The sequence below is a fragment of the Sprattus sprattus genome, assembly GCF_963457725.1.
Source record: "Sprattus sprattus genome assembly, chromosome: 14".
NCBI lineage: Eukaryota > Metazoa > Chordata > Actinopteri > Clupeiformes > Clupeidae > Sprattus > Sprattus sprattus.
In genome coordinates, this window is record NC_137912.1 from 19,030,559 (window position 1) to 19,049,186 (window position 18,628).

At 41.7% G+C, this 18,628-nt stretch overlaps 1 protein-coding gene across 1 annotated transcript in view; it reads right to left on the reverse strand.

The window, feature by feature from the left end:
- phyh (phytanoyl-CoA 2-hydroxylase) overlaps nt 1-4,026 on the reverse strand; it is a 4,278-nt gene extending 252 nt beyond the window's left edge. The window contains exons 1-9 of the mRNA XM_080851093.1: nt 3,876-4,026; nt 3,376-3,431; nt 3,054-3,164; nt 2,750-2,918; nt 2,345-2,426; nt 1,765-1,946; nt 1,430-1,579; nt 1,083-1,217; nt 1-748 (exon numbers count right to left, since the gene is read on the reverse strand). The exon at nt 1-748 is cut by the window's left edge and continues 252 nt beyond it. Coding sequence (XP_080707219.1) covers nt 695-748; nt 1,083-1,217; nt 1,430-1,579; nt 1,765-1,946; nt 2,345-2,426; nt 2,750-2,918; nt 3,054-3,164; nt 3,376-3,431; nt 3,876-3,941 — 1,005 coding nt within the window. The 5' untranslated portion in view covers nt 3,942-4,026 and the 3' untranslated portion in view covers nt 1-694. The remainder of the gene's footprint in view (nt 749-1,082; nt 1,218-1,429; nt 1,580-1,764; nt 1,947-2,344; nt 2,427-2,749; nt 2,919-3,053; nt 3,165-3,375; nt 3,432-3,875) is intronic.
- Nucleotides 4,027-18,628: the final 14,602 nt, after the last annotated feature.

Consider the following 18,628-nt stretch of genomic DNA (forward strand, 5'->3'; position numbering starts at 1 on the left):
AGATGAACCAACAACACCTCTGCGCGCACACACACACACACACACACACACACACACACACACAAATATGTTATGTGCAGACGCCCTATCACAAGCATTGCAAGTGTTTTCGCTCTTGTGCAAATCTCATTTCCTGCCCACCTCAATATGGGCAATGTCTTTTAAACGCTTGTTTGTTACAGAATAAGCCAGGCGAGTTGGCACGTCTCTAATTTCCTAATTATATTATTAACTAAGGCTGTTTTTACACCTGACTGTCTCATGGGTATGGGAGGGATAGCCGTACAGAATGTCTGTATTGTTAGTGTGTTGTGTAAATAAAGTCCCTTTTCATTTTGGAAGTCCCGGAGCAAATCACCTTCTTCCCAAACTTTGCTTTAGCCGGTTAGAGCTGAGGTCTAGGCTAGCTCAGTGCATCTCATACCTTACAAAACATTCTCAGTGTCAAGCTAACTTATCTGGCAAACGTCCCATAGGATTCCTTTGGTTCACTTGATTCACTTTCAATTTGCAGGCTGAAGGACATAAAGGGCTTAAGGTGAAATTCGCTTAGGTGAACTGCAAATGCAGCCAAATCATCCATGGGTGGTTTTGAAGAGCATCTGGCAATTCAAATAATGCACTGTTGGGTTGTGGGCTGTCAATCAGCACAGTGGAGCTCCGTGATTGGTAAATGGTCCTGAGATGGGTGTTTTCAAAGAGAAGTTCTCTCTCCTTGTACCAGACGACCTCTCACGGCCCAGGTGTCCTAAAGTTAAACAAACAGACACACACACACAAAGACACAGACAGATAGGAGTGGGGGTTGGCATAGAGGGTGGAAGCGAGTCAGTAATTTATATATGACCACTGTGTGTATTCCATATTGTGTTATTAAGACTTTGTACTGTGTTTAGTAACACCTGCGTCATCCATGAGAAGTGCATTTTCCTTTTCACATACACTTTACATACATACAGTCTACACAACGAATGCAGAGCTAATCTGTGATTATTTCCCCCTTTGACTGTATTTCATTCCAAGCCATAATCAAGACACATGAAGGCAAATTACCACCATGACCGTATGTGTCTTTGCCTCACCTCAAAACGGACGCTGTCATCAATCCCATACTTCTTTTCTGCAATCTCGTGTACTTCTTTTGCGATGTTCTCCTGAGTAGTGCCATTGACATCTATGTAGTAGCAGTCTGCACTGGCATAGTGGCAAGAAATGGCCTGGAGAAAAGCACACAACCACAGATGCAGACATTTCAGCCAACTGGCTACGATCTGGAATTCTGTGGTAACTCTCTGAGATAAGGGGTGTAGATTATAGTGTGGTGAGCATTTATATGTATGTGTGTGTGTGTGTGTGTGTGTGTGTGTGTGTGTGTGTGTGTGTGTGTGTGTGTGTGTGTGTGTGTGTGTGTGTGTGTGTGTGGTAGCACCTTGCGGAAGCCTTGGGTCTGGTTCATGCCGGAGCCGTGGATGAGTATAGGGTGGAAGAACACGGTGTCTCCCTTCTCCATCTCTAGATGCACACGCGGATGGTCAGGGTTGTAGTTACGGACCCCATGGTACATCTTGTTTACCCCTCCCTACAGAGAGACCGGGGAAGATCAGACATCTTGTCACTAGACAGCCCACAATCATTACAGCAGGTAGAGATTAAGTTCAAAAACCTTTCCACCAAATTTGACATATTAATGTAAAACTCTTTCTCACACACAACCACACACACACACACTCACACACACACACACACACACACACACACACACACCTCCCACTCGGGGTAGTCGTGCTCCTGCAGCGTGCTCTTGTGGGTACCGGGCAGCACCACAAGGCAGCCATTCTGGCGGGTCACGCGCTCCATGGCGGTCCAGGAGCATACGATGCGGTCGGCTGGACGAAACGGGAAGTAGTGCAGATCCTGGTGCATGGGGTGGCGGGACGTCTTATTACCTGCGCAAAGACGGAGGGGAGTCAACAGCGAGCACAATGTTATGACATTAAACCAAATGTGTGTCTGTGTTTGTTGTAAGAGAGTCAGTGTGTGCAGCGAATGTAAGGGAAGTGTTGTGTTGTTGTGAATTTTTTACTATTATTATTATTACCATACCACTTAGTGTAAATTGGAGCATTACTGTTCATGTGTGTGTTTGTATGTGTTGATTGTATGTGTCACATGTGTGCTGGTACAGGGTATGGCACTTTTTTGATTTGCACAGACGAGCTAACAAAGACATGTTCATCCAATGTCAACGTGTGAGTGTGAGTGTGAGTGTGAGTGTGAGTGTGAGTGTGTGTGTCTGTGTGTGTGTGTGTGTGTGTGTGTGTGTGTATGCACATGTGGTTATTACCTGCATCAGGGGGCTTATTGATCAGCATTGTGTGCATAGCCATAATGTTGGGTCCAGTGAAACATTCCACATATTTAAGGATCTAAAAACACATAAAAACTATCAGTTAATCACAATCACAGTAGATCTGTCTTTGTGTTAGCTTCATCACTAAAGTACCGCATATGCTAAGAATGAGGATTAACCTGCATGTATGTTTGACTTTTTTCAATATGTGAATAAGTGCTTGCATTTGATTCATGCACATGGGTCCATATGAAGATGTGTGTGTGTGTGTGTGTGTGTGTGTGTGTGTGTGTGTGTGTGTGTGTGTGTGTGTGTGTGTGTGTGTGTGTGTGTGTGTGTGTGTGTGTGTGTGTGTGTTGGGTGTGTGTGTGTGTGTGTCTGTGTTATGTTGAGACAAACCTGGGGCAGAGCGCAGTAGCGGAAGAGCTCGGGATCCTCCACAAAGTCTTGTAGTTTGGAAACAGCCTTCTGGTCTGCCACAAACTCTGACTTGGCAATGGTCACATCTCTCATCACCACCAGGCCAGGGACCTTTACTTCCCTTTTACAGATACGCTCAAACTCAGCCCTGATAACAGACACGAACACAGACAAACACAGTGAGAAGAGCAAACACACTGATAATTCTGTGTCTATGTGTGTTTGTGTGTGTGTGTGTGTGTGTGTGTGTGTCTGTGTCTGTGTATGCACGTATATGAATTACCTAAACTGGTCAATGTCCTCTGGTGACACCAGGTTTTTGATAAGAATGAAGCCATCCTCCTCATAAGCAATTCTCTGTTCAGGGCTCAACAAGTCTGTGTCCAACGTGTACCTGAACAAGAACACATTACAGTTACGCTGGGTAGGTTACACACCCGCCCTCAAACTATATAGTTAAATTGATAGCCTACTGGAGTAAAAATTCCTTAATGGACTCACAGATCTAATATAAGTCTGTCAGCCACTGTACCTATACAAAGATTTTGCCCACAATGTCTGTGGACTATTATTTTCATATATTTACGCGTACTAGTGCCACTTACCTAAATGCTTGGGGTTGATGATACGACACATATTGTCCTGAGGTAAAAGACGCCCTCTGAGATGTTTTGTTAAAGTAAACACATTTTCTCACTAGCCCATCGCCTAAGTGAAATCGACATAACCATGCACTGAATTATATCAGTTATTTTTAAAGCTTAGCCACGCCATTTTGTTGAAAGGAGTAATATTTTAACATTTAGATTCAGCTTTCGTCTTTCGATTACCCTTGGACTTTTCAGTAGCCTTTAGAAGTAAAGCAACTGCACTGCCTGTCTCTCCAAAGACATCGCTATGACAATTCAATAAAATAACAATGACACTAAAATGTATAGGCTATCAAAAAGAGAACAAATGGAAGAAAGAAAAAGGCCAAAATGTATGCCTCGATCTTTCTTGCGACTTTACCCGACTCCCAGCACATATATCGGTCAGAGTAACGCCCCCCAAGTCGCTCTGGCTTTACGGCTCAAAACACATAAAATAACCCTGCAAAGGATACGACACTATCACCGGAACGGTCCAGATGATTCAAAACGACTTGAAGTCGGTCTGCAGCCCGCGACATGATCAAAATCAAAGATAACCTACCACTTCGTGCGATACAAAACTCAGGGTAAGCTCAGCAGTAACCAAGTGCATCCGTTGACATTGTGCTCTGCATCATAATAGCCTACTTCAAGTAGGTCAAAGTACAACGTCCTATGACACTCACCCCTAGAGCATGCCCGAATTTCATCATATCAGTACCCACTGATGTAACATCACAACATACAACGTGTATTTGCTAATTAATGAAACCAAGGCGTTATAGTGTGAAGTAGCGTCTTTTATTTAGATATAGTCAATTTAAATCGAAAAGGCAATGCCAAGTTGATTCAGAAATGTATATAACAATTTAGCTAGTTGTTGTGACAGCAAAGAACATGTAGCCTATGTTCACTACTGTCATTTCATTTCTACTCTTCGAGTGAGGATGCAAAGAAATCACGCTCATGCTGCATTTGTTGGCGGAAGATGACATTGGCCCGTTTAATCTGCGCTGGGGTGGTCAGATACTTGTCGAGCAGCGCCCTGTAGTGGTCTTCCGGGTGGCCGTGCATGTTTTCCTTCTTCCAGGTGAAGTACGCGTTGCAGTAGCTCTCCTTGAGCTGCCTGGCCAGCCACAGCCAGAGCCTCGAGCAGGGAAGGAGAGCCACGGCAAAGTAAATGGGCTCCTCATTCTCCATAATGGCTCTGTATTGTGACAGGTACTTCTCCATGGCAGGGGTCGGGATAATGTCTGACACACCCTATGGATGTAAAAAGTGGATATATTATATATAAATAAATGTATCACAAATTCTATCAAATCTCTTATGTTCCAAGTTATTTTTCTGTATCCTTATTTTTCCTTATTGGTCTTTGTTAGTCACAGAAATACGTTATTGTAAAGTAACCAACCAACATTTTAACCATTTGAACGTATTAGGCCTACTGAGAATTGCACCGCAACCTCTGGCAAAAAACTTTCAGCTATGACTTCTGTGTGACCGTATGAATGACAGACGCCTGATACTTACTTTGAGGTTGAATTTTTTAAGTGTGTCAGCAGCATAGCTCCTGTAGCTGATAAATCTATCCTTCATGAACACTTGAAGGTCCGCAGGGCACTTCATCTTCAGACACATCCCCTCCAAATTGTCTGTGACATTCAGGAGATAATTTATGTCTTGGATCATGAAGTTGACATAGTAGTCTGCCTGGAGGTCCCCCATTTGCATGTGGTCTAGAAATGGCACATGCAATGTCTCTTCAGCAATATCCTTATTCTTGTCCCACAGGTAGTCATAGACATCCATTTTCGCTGTGGATGAAAATTTTAGTCGTAAACCATCATAACATTTTTGTTAATTTTATACTTTTGGTGTATATTTAAAAGTTTTGTTTGCTTGTGAAATATTTGAATATTATTCCTCATGTAAACATGATGTTCCGTTGTGTCCTTTGAGCAGAATAAAGCCGCACTCTCAAGCTTTTCTCATTAATATTAAGACCAGTTTATTTCCACAGACGCGTTTCGGCCTTAAGCCATCGTCAGTGTGTGACGTTGTGTCCTTTGTCATGTGGTGTCTCCCAGCATTCGGTGCCAAATTGTTTATGTCTGTAAAAAAAATGTTTAGTGTTCTAAATTGGAGTGGTTTGCATTTCCTCACTAAGTTTGATGTTTTTGTGTATTTTTAGTTAGTGATGTGGAGACATTGTGTTGTTTAAGTGCCCTGGTGTAGTTTCCATGTGTTTCAGCATCTTTCTCCACCCCAAGTCAGTTTGACGTGTCTGCGTATATAGGCTCGCTCAACTTGCCATTCTGTGACGGTGTCTGAACTTGTGCCGATATGTATAATAAATGACTGCAAGATTGCTGCAGTCTATTAGAAACATACATTTATTTAGAGGCATGTACTCTATGAATATAACTTCATATCATAATGCTCATACTTCTCATGGAAATCAATATGGTCCTTACAAACTTCTATTCCTTACTGGATCTTACCGGAACCTTAACCCCAAGTACATTTTGTAATATCTTAAGATGGCTCACACTATGTTTGGTTTCCTTAATATCATGTACGTATAGTGTAAATAAGCATAAAATAATACTTGACTTAAAAATAATACATGTTACTTACATATTAATATATACAGTATATGTATTCATAACCCTTAATCCTCATCCAATACTCGTTTTAACTCCCAAACACATTTTGTCATAGCATAAGAAGTATATTGTTTTCACTTATTAAATGCTATGTATAGACTCCTTATGTTCAACTTATACAGAGTGAAATAGAATGTAGAAGTGCCTGACAAACCTGACATAGTCTGCCGTTTGTGATGTAGTTTGGGATTTAGCCAAGTCAATGTATCACGAAGAGAGTGCAGTATCGCACCCAGGAAGCTTCATTAAACAAACAACCTCAAGGGCTGTTTTTTTTAGGGTGTGTTTTTTTTAACAGTCGACCAATTGTATTCATCAACAATCGAGATACCATTCATTTCCTGTCTGTTTCCTTTTAGTATTTAGTAATGTCGTTCTGCAAGATTAGTCACTGAGAGAAAAAAATATCACATTCACTTCCTGATTATCAGCTACGGTGTCAAGACAAAAGCACTGAAGGAAATTTGAACACTTTTCGTCAGTTTTCTCGCATAAAGGGAATTAGAAATTGGCCTTTACATGGAATCAGAGAAGACAAATGAGACATCAATCTTTCACTTGCCATGTGTCTTTAACAAGCATGGGCAAAGCTCTTATGTAGATATGTATATGTGACATCGTAATGTATACAGTTTTGGGCAAAGTATTTTCTGTATTTTTTAAATGCTGAACACAATACTATTGAGACAACTTCCATAACCTTTTTATAATGCTCATCAAATACAAGTTACCAAATGCTATTTTGTATTTTAAATACCTATTTTAAATACATGTATCAAAAAAACATCAGATCTGAATCTCCTGATTCTGGTTCGCAGTTTCTGATCCCAAGGTGGTTCCTGTCAACAAGGGGGTTCTTGATGCCTTGGTTCCTGTCCACTTGTTCCGGTGCAAGTTCCCATGTCCATTCTAATGCCAGAGTCTGTTCCAGAGTATCCTCCAGAATATGAGCGTGTCACTAAATATGAGTGTATTTATAAGTTTGAGTTGGTTCCCATGTTGACTCCAGATCCCCTGTTGATACCAGGCTCTGTGCTCCTGATCCTGTTCACATGGCTCCTAATTCAGTCAACATCACGCCTCTTGCCTCGCCCACCGGAGGGGTTCTGCCTTCGTTACTGTCCCCCTGCCTGGCCTCCAGATGGGTTCCACCTTCCCCACAGGCCTCCAGTCCAGTCCCCAAAAGTGGTTATGACTTCGCTGTCGACCTTCAGTCCTGCCTGGAGGGCGGTCATACTCCCGATCGAACCCTGCCTCTATTTCTTCATGAATTAAGTGTCATGCTCTCTCAGATGACTGACATGATCTATTTTAGCTTAAGACCATCTTCATTTTCCCAATTCCCCAGAAATGCCTTTTAGTTCTGATTTTCAATTTTACAACACTGCTGAGTTAATGACAGAAGATCGCAATACAAAAATCCTAACAGTAGATATGCTATACTATAGAGGTTCATCAACTGATCAACAGTTCATCAGTGGAGCTAAACAAACAGGCAAGGTTAAGCAAAACTTCATAGCTTTTGTATTCGTAGCAAAGCCTGACAACGTTTGGGTTCTTAGAAATCGTGTTCAAACTAAAACTGGCCATGACCTGAGATGACACATCACAAACTTCCCTAATACAGTTTCCCTGCATAACTCAATATTAGTACAATTTCTATGAAAGTGTTGAAATTAAAACTGCCTCAGCTGCCTCTCACTCACTTTGCATCGCTGTCGACAAGATTCTCAGATACAGTGTTCAAGCTAAACCTACTGGCGACCGATGACACAGACCAAACTTCCAATACAGTTCCACACAGTTACTACAATTTCTAGGAAAATATTTTAATTGCGGACAGGGTATCTTCCTGACAATTTTTTATGTTCAGAGTCGGCATCATTCAGTGTCCCTTTCCACCTCTTTTACAGCATTTGGGAATCTGAAGTGCTTGTTACTTTGACCCTCTCATGTGTTTTGACCATTTATTAAAGGTGCATTATGCAACAATTATGCTTCAGGATTAGGGTTAGGATAAGCAGTTTAAAAAAAAAAAAATTGGGGCGCTACAATGACTTTTAATATGGAGAATCGCGTCTGTGCCATTGGCATAACAGGGTCGATAGGCATATAACTGCGTTCTGTAGTTTTGCCTGCCGCAGCCCGCCGACCTGACTTGTTTACCTTCTGCCGATCTAGTAAGGAGCTTATTTGCCGTCCTGCTTAGGCTAAATCCCATTTCACCCCTTAGCCCTTCGCCTTTCCCCTTCCCCTCCGTTTTGCGCGTTCACGTGGAGGGGTAGGGCTGTCCCAATTCACGTTAAGACAGAAAGGAAGGGGAAGGGGAAGGGCTTTCCACCCCTCCAAACGGAGATTTTCCGAGGGCACACTTCAAACGGAGGGGTGAGACCGATTTCCCCCAATGCATTGCGAACCCGTAATCATTAAAGAAGAAACATTGCGCGAGTTCCTTTAAAAATGTCGGAAACAGCAGGAAAAGCATCACACAAATGAAAGTATTTTCTTTGTAATTCATGGTTTTAAAACTTGTTTGATGAAATGTTGCATTGTGTAAATAACAGCTGCAGGCGCCATGTTTGTTTATGTCTGGTGAGTGACAGCTGTCGCTCTCCGGTAACGTAACAGCTGACGCAGCGTACTGATGACGTACGTAAGTGTTGAAGGGCTATCCCAATTCGTAGGGCTAGAGTTTAAACCCCTTCGACTACCCCTACGTTATGGCTCCGTTTGAAAAGGCGAGGGCCAAGGGGTAGGGGTAAGGGTAGGGGTGGAGATTAGAAACGGGATTGGGCCTTAGTCTTGTGTTGCACTTGCTTGATGTTTGACTGTGTAAGGACAGTCGTTGAGTAACTAGTTTGTCATAATGTCAAAGTCAGCACATTTCAAGAGATTTCGTTAGTTTTAGCTGCTAGCATACCTTTAGCGAATAGCTATTGATCCATAATGCACCTTTAATAAAAGAGTTTGATGGAATTGATCAGAGACTTAATTTTGTATTTTTTGTGTCTTATGTTGAAGATATACGTCTGTCCAGATTTATGATTGTTGCAATGTATATCCTTAAAGTATATAAAATGTCACTAACAAAGTTCTTATACTTGCTGACAACCCTTCTGTCAACAACTCCTGAAATGATACGTTTATAACATAGTATGTTGGGAAAAAATGTAACAATAGGCCAAAACAATATCGCTGTTTTATTTTGACGTTTCTGTCTGTTAGGACGGTACACTATGTGTATGTATTAAGTATATGATATTTGTTTGCAGATGATGTGGCATAGTGTCTTGTATCATGTCCGCAATCAACATAGGTGGCAAGGAATTTTAAAACATTATACTCTGTGTGTTTGTGGTTACTGTGAATTAAATTTAGTCATTCTACTCACAATAATGTGAATTGGTTACAGGTACAGCAGCTCACCAGGCACAAGAGCAGTACACTTAGGACACATTCCCATAGATGGGTCATGGTTAATATATTACTGTTTTGTCCAGACATTGCTCTGTCGAGGCCTTCCTTCTATTGCTGTACAAAATGAGCAGAATATGTAGTTTGGGGAGAAGACTTTATTGATTCCGTGAAAGAGAATGAAAAATATTTGATGTTCATTCAAAGAAGTAAGAAAAAATGTTCAAAAATGAAGCTAGTTGTTATGGAGCCTCAAGGCCTGCTGGGCAGTTATCTGTTTTCGGCTCCAGGAATATCCACAGAGTCTGCTGCTGTGTGCCATGTTGTCCTTGGAGATGATGTCTCACCTGTCCTTCTTTAGACCCCCTCAGACACATACACTTCTCTCCTTTAGGTTCTTCAGTCGGCTTAAACTCAAACAAAACACCATGACAGCCAAGAGTTAGGACACATGTAATGCAACACTAAGCAATATTATAAAATAGAGCATTTCAATGATTTTAGGGAGAACATTGATGTTACAAAATGGAACATTCTAAAACAGACATAATAAGGGACTATGAATATGAACTACCCAATACTATGCTCTTGACTGTACTTTTAAAAAGATGTATTAAAAAGTAGGGCATATAATACTTGATTGACAGGACTGTTGTTAGTAAATATTTCTTAACATTATTATTCATGTAACCACTCTTGGACGGAAACTGCAAACATACTGTTCTAGGGGAATGTAATTGATCAGTCTCCTACCTCTTGCTGCAGCCCCTCTGGTGGGGAGTCCAGTGGGAGAGTCCCTCACACGTGACAACAGAGTGCAAAGGTGAGAGGTCACTCTCCAACAGAGGGGCGCGCTGGACCGACTGAAGGGGGGGGGGGGGCATCTCCGGAGCTCACTGCTTCAAGATGCGGTGATCTCAAACGGGGAGTTGGGTTTCCATGGTGAAGGGCTTGGACCTCTTCTGCCTCTAGAGGGGACCTGCTCCAGGGGGGAGGGGCCAATCATCTACGCCCGCAGCTCCAACAGGGTTCGCCGCCGAGACAGTTGGTGGTTCAGGGCAAGGAAGCGGCAGAACGGGTCATCACAGCACTTGCTGTCAGATAAATGCACAGATCTCACACAAGCTTGCCTCCGGGGGGGTGGGGGGGTGGGTGGGGGTGTGTTGGCTTTGTTGGGGGCTTCAGCTCAGGGAATATGGTAATATGGTGCTATGCCACCGCTGGATGCCTTTGGTGGCGGCTTGGGCTTGTTAAGAGCTCCATCATTTAGGGTGAGGCATGGCTTTAAGGCTCTGACTCTGGTTCTGACAGAAGCAGTTGTCCTCTCAGGCTCCTCAGCCTTTGGGAGAAAAGAGCAAGTCTCTGCCTTTGTAGGAGGTTTTGGCTCAAAGAAAGCAGGCTGACCAATGGTGCTCTGGAGCAGTTTCTCGGAAGGTTCCTTAACTGTCTCTCTGGTTCCATTACTCACGGTTGAATTGCTTGATTTGAACGGCACTTTTACCTCAAAGGATGGCCGAAGTCTTCTGTATCTTCTGACTTCTGAAGCTGGGGATATCTCTTCATCCTGGCTAACCACAGCGGAACTTGAGCTCTTGGCTTCACCAGCTAGAGGCTTGGGCTCCCAGAGAAGCTCATCCATTGGTCTTTGGTGGCGCTTTAAAAGTCGTTCCCGTCTAGCTGCGGCTTCCTGGACAATCCCTCCGGGCCAGTGAACCCCAGTAGAGTTTTTGACCTTTGACTCATGAGTGGGGGTGACAGGAGGCTGCTGGCCTCTGGCTATTCTCCTGACGGCTCCTGATGCAAATCTGGAGCTTCTAGCCTCTTTTAGGGGTGGTGTGGGCTGAAAGAGAAGGTCGTCACTGGCCATGGCAGGAGGATGCTGGCCTTGAGGAGGTGCCAGGGAAGCCTCCGTAGTCTGGCAAACCATATTGGGCCAAAAGGAATCGGCGTCTGGGCTTGGAGGCTGTAGATGGAGGATGAGTACCTCTGCAGGGCTCTGGTTATGGTGCTTGACTCTGTCCCTTCTCCAAGCAGCAGAGGTCTCCTTAGCAGCAGCAGCCTGTGTCAGCCCTCTGTCTGATAACTCCGGGAAGCTAGTTCCCCCTTTACTTGTGTTTTCATCGCAAGATGCAATTTTGCCACGGTCCTCTGTGCTAAGCACCTGCAGATGGTTCAGCCGGCGTCTCCCTAATCGTTCCTTACGTGACTCGCTGGGTGGAACTGGGACCTTGATACCAGGGAGCGAGTTCTCACTCACACCCATCTTGGCTTACTTACTAATCTCAAGTGCTGCATGCAAACAAGGAACGTGCGTTAAATGCTGCGCTACCATTTATGACGTAAGAGGATATCTTGTCTATGACGTTATTGCCGCACCTCATAGGTTGTAGTACGTGGGTTAGACACACGAACGTATACCCATCAAACCGTCGTTACAGTTAAACGGGACCATTCCCTTCATGAAAAGTCACCTGTCACTGGGATGTATTTAAATAGGCCTGCATATTTTAAGTGAATTACGAAAATTAAAAATATGTCATGCTTTTGTATTTAACCGTTAGCTTATATAGTGAAGTATTTATTCAGTGGCAACGCCAGGAAGATGCATATACCACCTGACCTACGACAATGACACGGGCAGGCTCATAAAAAGCTTGTAAATGTGTTTTACCGCGGGTGAACTGGTAAAGCACGGTGCTTTATGGTCACAGGTTCCTTTGCATACTGATAATATGTTCATTTTGTTATTGTTGATAAAAAGCATCTGTTAAATTCATAAATGTAGGCTAAGCTCTGTTGGCTTTTTGAAAAACACCTTTAAGAGTCGGGATGTCTCGATTTGTTTCCACTTTTATGAAGTAAATAATGTCTTGGATGCGATCATGCGAACTCTTAGTTTCAGAAATATTTATAGCCCCACTTAAATCACTTTAGGGTTTGCAGGCAACCTAGCCTAATACTGGTTTAGACCAACTGACATCGTTTTCTATCAATTCGTCGTTACAGTTAAACGAGACCATTCCCTTAGGCTAATGAAAAGTCACCTGACACTGGGGTGTAGAATGTATTTAGGCCTGCATATTTTCAGTGACTTACTTCTTCGTATGTCGTTTCAGGCGAGTAAACTCGAATGTAGCCTACTTTAATTTGGCTTTGTGGCTATGGGGTTGAATTTGTAACGACGGAAATATAGTGAAGTAATTATTCAGTGGCAACGCCAGGGAGATGCCATACCACCTGATCTAGGACAATGACACGGGCATGTTGATCAAAAGGTTGTAAATGTGTAAGGAGGTTATCGTTACATTAAATTGATTAAGGACCTAATTAGGCCTACCTTTTTTTTCAACTGGTAAAGCAGGGTGCTTAATTGTTCGTTTTACTGATAATGTTTCTTTGTTATTGTGTTGATTAAAGGCATCTGTTAAATGCATACATGTAGGCCTAGCTCTGTTGGCTTTTTTGAAAAACACATTTAAGAGTCGGGATGTCTTGCTTTTTTTCCACTTTTATAAATAAGAGATTTGTCTTGGATGCGCTCATGCGAACTGTTCGTTTTAGAAATATTTATCATCTCAGATTATCAACTTAAATCACTTTAGGGTTTGCACGCAACCTAGCCTAAACTGAACACCCAACATAAACGACGGAACAAAGAAAAGGTCATATCCTCCTACATTATGAAGCGCATCGCTGCTCGACATTCAATATATTTTTGAAGCAAGACATCGCTTCTGTGTTTAAAAGAAATCTCTCAAACCTTCTCCTGACTGTCATTTAGTTTAAGTCTTAGATGATTATTTAATTTCCATTAAGAAATAAATCTTATAGACTTATACCCATAACTTATACCCATAACTTTTTAGAGTATACTTAATTGGCATTACATGGGCTAGGCTCTTCAAATTGAAATAGTTTTTGTTTGTTTTTGTAAAAAGAAAATGCAATGCGTAGATCAGTAGTCCATCCTCAAAATCTAACCATTCGTAAATCTAATTGAGTTCATCATACAATACAAAGTTAAGCATAAAATCTATTATATACCTTACATACAAACGAAACTTATGAGTTAGAAAAAATATACAATTATGGTAGGAGTATTATTATTGTTTATTGTTTTATGTTATAAGGTTGTCCAATTAGGCGACAAAGAGCATTTGAAAATGTAAATGTATGGTCAATATTACTATAATCAGGGCCTCGTTTCCCGATAACGATGTATCTTAACGGCCTACGTGGATTTCCGCGACATCGTACACTAAAGGCGGCTGCATGCTACAGCGTTGGGGGTTAACGGTTGCGCAAAATTTACTCGGTGCAGTTCATGCTCCCAAAGGTTGCGCGTGTTGTCATGAGCCTGCCATTTGCCTGGCAGATACAAAGCTGTTTCCCTAACAGAAAGTCTGAAGCTTGAAGTTCTTTTCAAACCTTTGCTTGGGTAGCACTGTTAAACTGAGCAGACATGCATACTACATTTGAGTAATCTCATCACGTAACATTCGTTTTCTAAAAACAATCACATAGTATTGCATGTTTAACTGTGGTAGAAAATACGTTAGCTTAATGCTAACGTATATGGAAAATCCTATAGACACCGCGCTAGGTATTAGCATCAAGTAATTCACGTTAATGTTTTTGTATGAGCCTGACATTTGCTCTGCAGATAGATAACAGGTTCCCTAACAGAAAGTCTGAAGCTTGAAGTTCTTTTCAAACCTTTACTTGGGAAGCACTGTAAAACTGAGTAGACATGCAGAATATTTTAGTAACCTCATCTCGTATCATTCGTTGATAGAATGCAGGCTGCGAGGCTCGCGTAAGGGCTTACGTAAAAAATGACGCAAGTCTAGAAAAAGGGGCCGACGCACGCAAGACGTAAGAAGTCGCGCAAGGGTCGCGCAAGGGGCTTGCGCGGCCTCTTGCGCTTGCGCTTACGCTTACGTAAGGAAGCATAAATCAGCCTTAAGTAGCACTTTGTATTTACGTGCGTTTCCCAACCATCAACTTAAAGTCAGGTGCACGAGCGCAACGTGCACGAGTTCTTAAGTAGCTCTTAGGAGCTGTTTACGTCAGGTTAACCTGTTTACGTTAATTGCTGTGAAATTAGCTAGCCTATGCGTGCATCGAACGTGCAATGTGCACTAAATTCGGGGCGGGGATAGTAACGCCATCTCCAGCAGAGAAGCCTATTTAAACTGTGTTCCCATTGTAAGGACATTTATTACGATCTGTCTGAGAGTGGGCTGTCAAAGCTAGCATCATCAAAGTCATACAGTACAGTAGGCTACATACATTCAATAAAATTAACCTACATTTGAGTCCAACTGCATGACCATTCTTGCCCTACACTTACCCTTACAATAAAGAAGTGATCCTATTTCAACCATAACTTCATTTTAAATAATGTCTTTCTTTATGACATTTAGTTTATAGTTTAGACAGCAACGTTGACATCTACAGTATATTCAACTGCATCCACTACATAATCTCAAACTTTATTTGTTGGTAACTCTCCAAAAAGGCTACCATTAACACATTTCTTAATGAAAAGGAAACATGCATCACAATAATACTTCAGTGTAACCTGTACCTATGTGGAGTGCAAATATGTCTTGCCATTACACTACCCAACAGCCCTACGACTGCTAACACTACAGAATGCATAATTCCTACGGGCAATGCACTAGTTTTGTATAGCCTAATCTTTATTTTCAAATACTCAATATTCTTTATTTCTATTTTGATGGGAATAGGCAGGTGAAACAATGACATTCTCATGATGTGCTATACACAGAAACATCGTTTGGATTTCTTCTACATAATATACAACCATCTAGCTAGAAGCTACCATATAAGCCAATGGAGTGGTGGCATAAGCGCTAAATGTGCCATCAAACTACTGTTTTGAAAGCTTCAGTCAAGACCTAAATACTCTGCATTGGTCGCGTAGCACATTTCCGATCAAACCGAGTCATTATAAACATATAAAAAGTTGTGTAGATAGCTTTATTCATGTAAAATATTCCTCGCTTCAAGTAGCCATGTTTTTTTTTTTTAATTCCCGTTTCTTCCGAACGACGGTCGAACGACGCCCCTGGTGGATTACATCGCTAAGTGTGAAGTTACTACTGGTCCTGACCACACGTAGAATTCCTCTCAATGAAAGATACACTTAAGCTAAGTGTGGCGTTGGGAAACCCGTCTGCAACGTAGGAATCCTCTTACGAGCGATTTCAAGTGCTTTTTAGGCTAAGTGCGCGTTCGGGAAACGAGGCCCAGTCTGTTTACATTAAACCACCCATTCAAAAATGTTAGGTAGGCCTAGTATAAGCAATACAATTCTAGAAGCCTTGAATATTGCTTTATATTTAAAATATTTCAGCGTGTAGAATTTTATTCAAGTTATTATATATATTTAAATTGGATTTATAATTTATCCATTTTCAATTGGTTTTAAACACCTTTCCATCCATGGGGACCACTCCAGTCAATGGAAACTAGCACATTACCACATGTATAGAAATATCCCGTTTCAAGTCTGAATTTAAGATTCTACATTAAGCCTATACATTTACATTGAGCCTTTACATTTACATTGAGCACTTAACATTTACATTTCGATTTTGTATTTAAATTTCGATTTAAAATGTATAATATTCTACAATTTTGTGTTACTGCAAAACATTATTGGATACATGTATCAAGAATTTCTCTCCAAGTGTTTGCAAAAGTGACAGCTGAATTTTGTGGTGCTTTTTTTAACCATTTCCATGATTAGCTTATATCACAGAACCATTAGCAGCCAGGAAGCCTTCAGTGAAGACATGGGAAGACTGGGAACAGACCATCAGTTCATTTTGTCATCACTGCAAACATATACAAATACATACAGCCGCGGAAAAAATTAAGAGACCACTTCAAAATTATCAGTTTCTCTGGTTTTACTATGTATTGGTATGTGTTAAAGTAAAATGTACATTTTTGTTTTATTCTATAACCTACTGGCAACATTCCTACCAAATTTCAAATAAAAATATTGTCATTTAGATCATTTATTTGCAGAAAAATGACAATTGGTCAAAATAGCAAAAAAGATGCAGTGTCTTCAGATCTCGAATAATGCAGAGAAAACAAGCTCATATTCATTTTTAAACTACACAATACTAATGCTTTAACTTAGGAAGAGTTCAGAAATCAATATTTGGTGGAATAACCTTGATTTAAAATCACAACTTTCATGTGTCTTGGCATGCTCTCCACCAGGCTTTCACATTGCCGTTGGGTGACTTTATGCTACTCCTGGCGCAAGAATTCAAGCAGCTCGGCTTCTTTTCATGGCTTGTGACCATCCATCTTCCTCTTGATCACATTTCAGAGGTTTTTTTATGGGATTCAGGTCTCGAAATTGGGCTGGCCATGACAGGGTCCTGATCTGGTGATACTCCATCCACACCTTTACTGGCCTGGCTGTGTGGCATGGAGCATTGCCCTGCTGGAAAAAACACTCCTCAGAGTTGGGGAACATTGTCAGAGCAAAAGGAAGCAAGTTTTTCTTCCGGGACAACGTTGTACTTTGCCTGGCTGAGGTTTGTAAAAGACCATAAGGATTGAACCAAAGCCGACTGGAGGGTCTCCTAGTTCGTCTTCTCTGATGAGTCCAATTTCACAGTAGGTGCAAGACTCTGTGGCTTGTAGGCCTCTCCAGGTCTCCGTCTAACCATCAGACGACCATGTGTTGGGCAAAGCTGAAAATTGGACTCATCAGAGAAGAAGAACTAGGAGACCCTCCATTCCGCTTTGGTTCAATCCTTATGGTCTTTTACAAACCTCAGCCAGGCAAAGTACAACGTTGTCCCGGAAGAAAAACTTGCTTCCTTTTGCTCTGACAATGTTCCCCAACTCTGAGAAGTGTTTTTTCCAGCAGGGCAATGCTCCATGCCACACAGCCAGGCCAGTAAAGGTGTGGATGGAGTATCACCAGATCAGGACCCTGTCATGGCCAGCCCAATTTCGAGACCTGAATCCCATAAAAAAAACTCTGAAATGTGATCAAGAGGAAGATGGATGGTCACAAGCCATGAAAAGAAGCCGAGCTGCTTGAATTCTTGCGCCAGGAGTAGCATAAAGTCACCCAACGGCAATGTGAAAGACTGGTGGAGAGCATGCCAAGACACATGAAAGTTGTGATTTTAAATCAAGGTTATTCCACCAAATATTGATTTCTGAACTCTTCCTAAGTTAAAGCATTAGTATTGTGTAGTTTAAAAATGAATATGAGCTTGTTTTCATTGCATTATTCGAGATCTGAAGACACTGCACCTTTTTTGCTATTTTGACCAATTGTCATTTTTCTGCAAATAAATGATCTAAATGACAATATTTTTATTTGAAATTTGGTAGGAATGTTGCCAGTAGGTTATAGAATAAAACAAAAATGTACATTTTACTTTAACACATACCAATAAATAATAAAACCAGAGAAACTGATAATTTTGAAGTGGTCTCTTAATTTTTTCCGCGGCTGTATGTACAGACTGGCCTGACTTGGCCAGTTTAGCATCCCACTCTCTTCTGGTGACTAATGAGTAAGATAAAGTACAGAACAATTATAGACAACTTACAATCCGAATTTACTACGCTTTACTTTTCTACATACCTGTAGCATGGACTAAGACTAAGTAACTAGCCTAGCCTATGTAGAGCCATCGACTCCCCACAGAGCAGAGCAACACATTCAGTACCACGGAGAGCGTCCCTGCTTACGGCACAAACCCCTTGGCAGGGCAGTACTATCCTTAAGGGTACACAGGTGTGGGTGCAGCCTGCATCAGGAGGATAACCGGTGTTCCCAACAATCAGCCTCAGATAGATAGAAGCTCAGTGGTGTCCCAGGAACCTATAGGAGCAGCAGGAAAGAAGAAAGGGAGGGAGGGAGGTAGGGAGGAAGGAAGGAAGAAAGAACGAAAGAACGAAAGAAAGAACGAAAGAACGAAAGAAAGAAAGAACGAAAGAAAGAAAGAAAGAAAGAAAGAAAGAAAGAAAGAAAGAAGGAAGGAAGGAAGGAAGGGTGCGCTGGCTCGCTGCATCAGTGTCTGAACATTCCGCTAATGTTTCCAAGCTGGGCATTTTGTTCCCAGTAATGA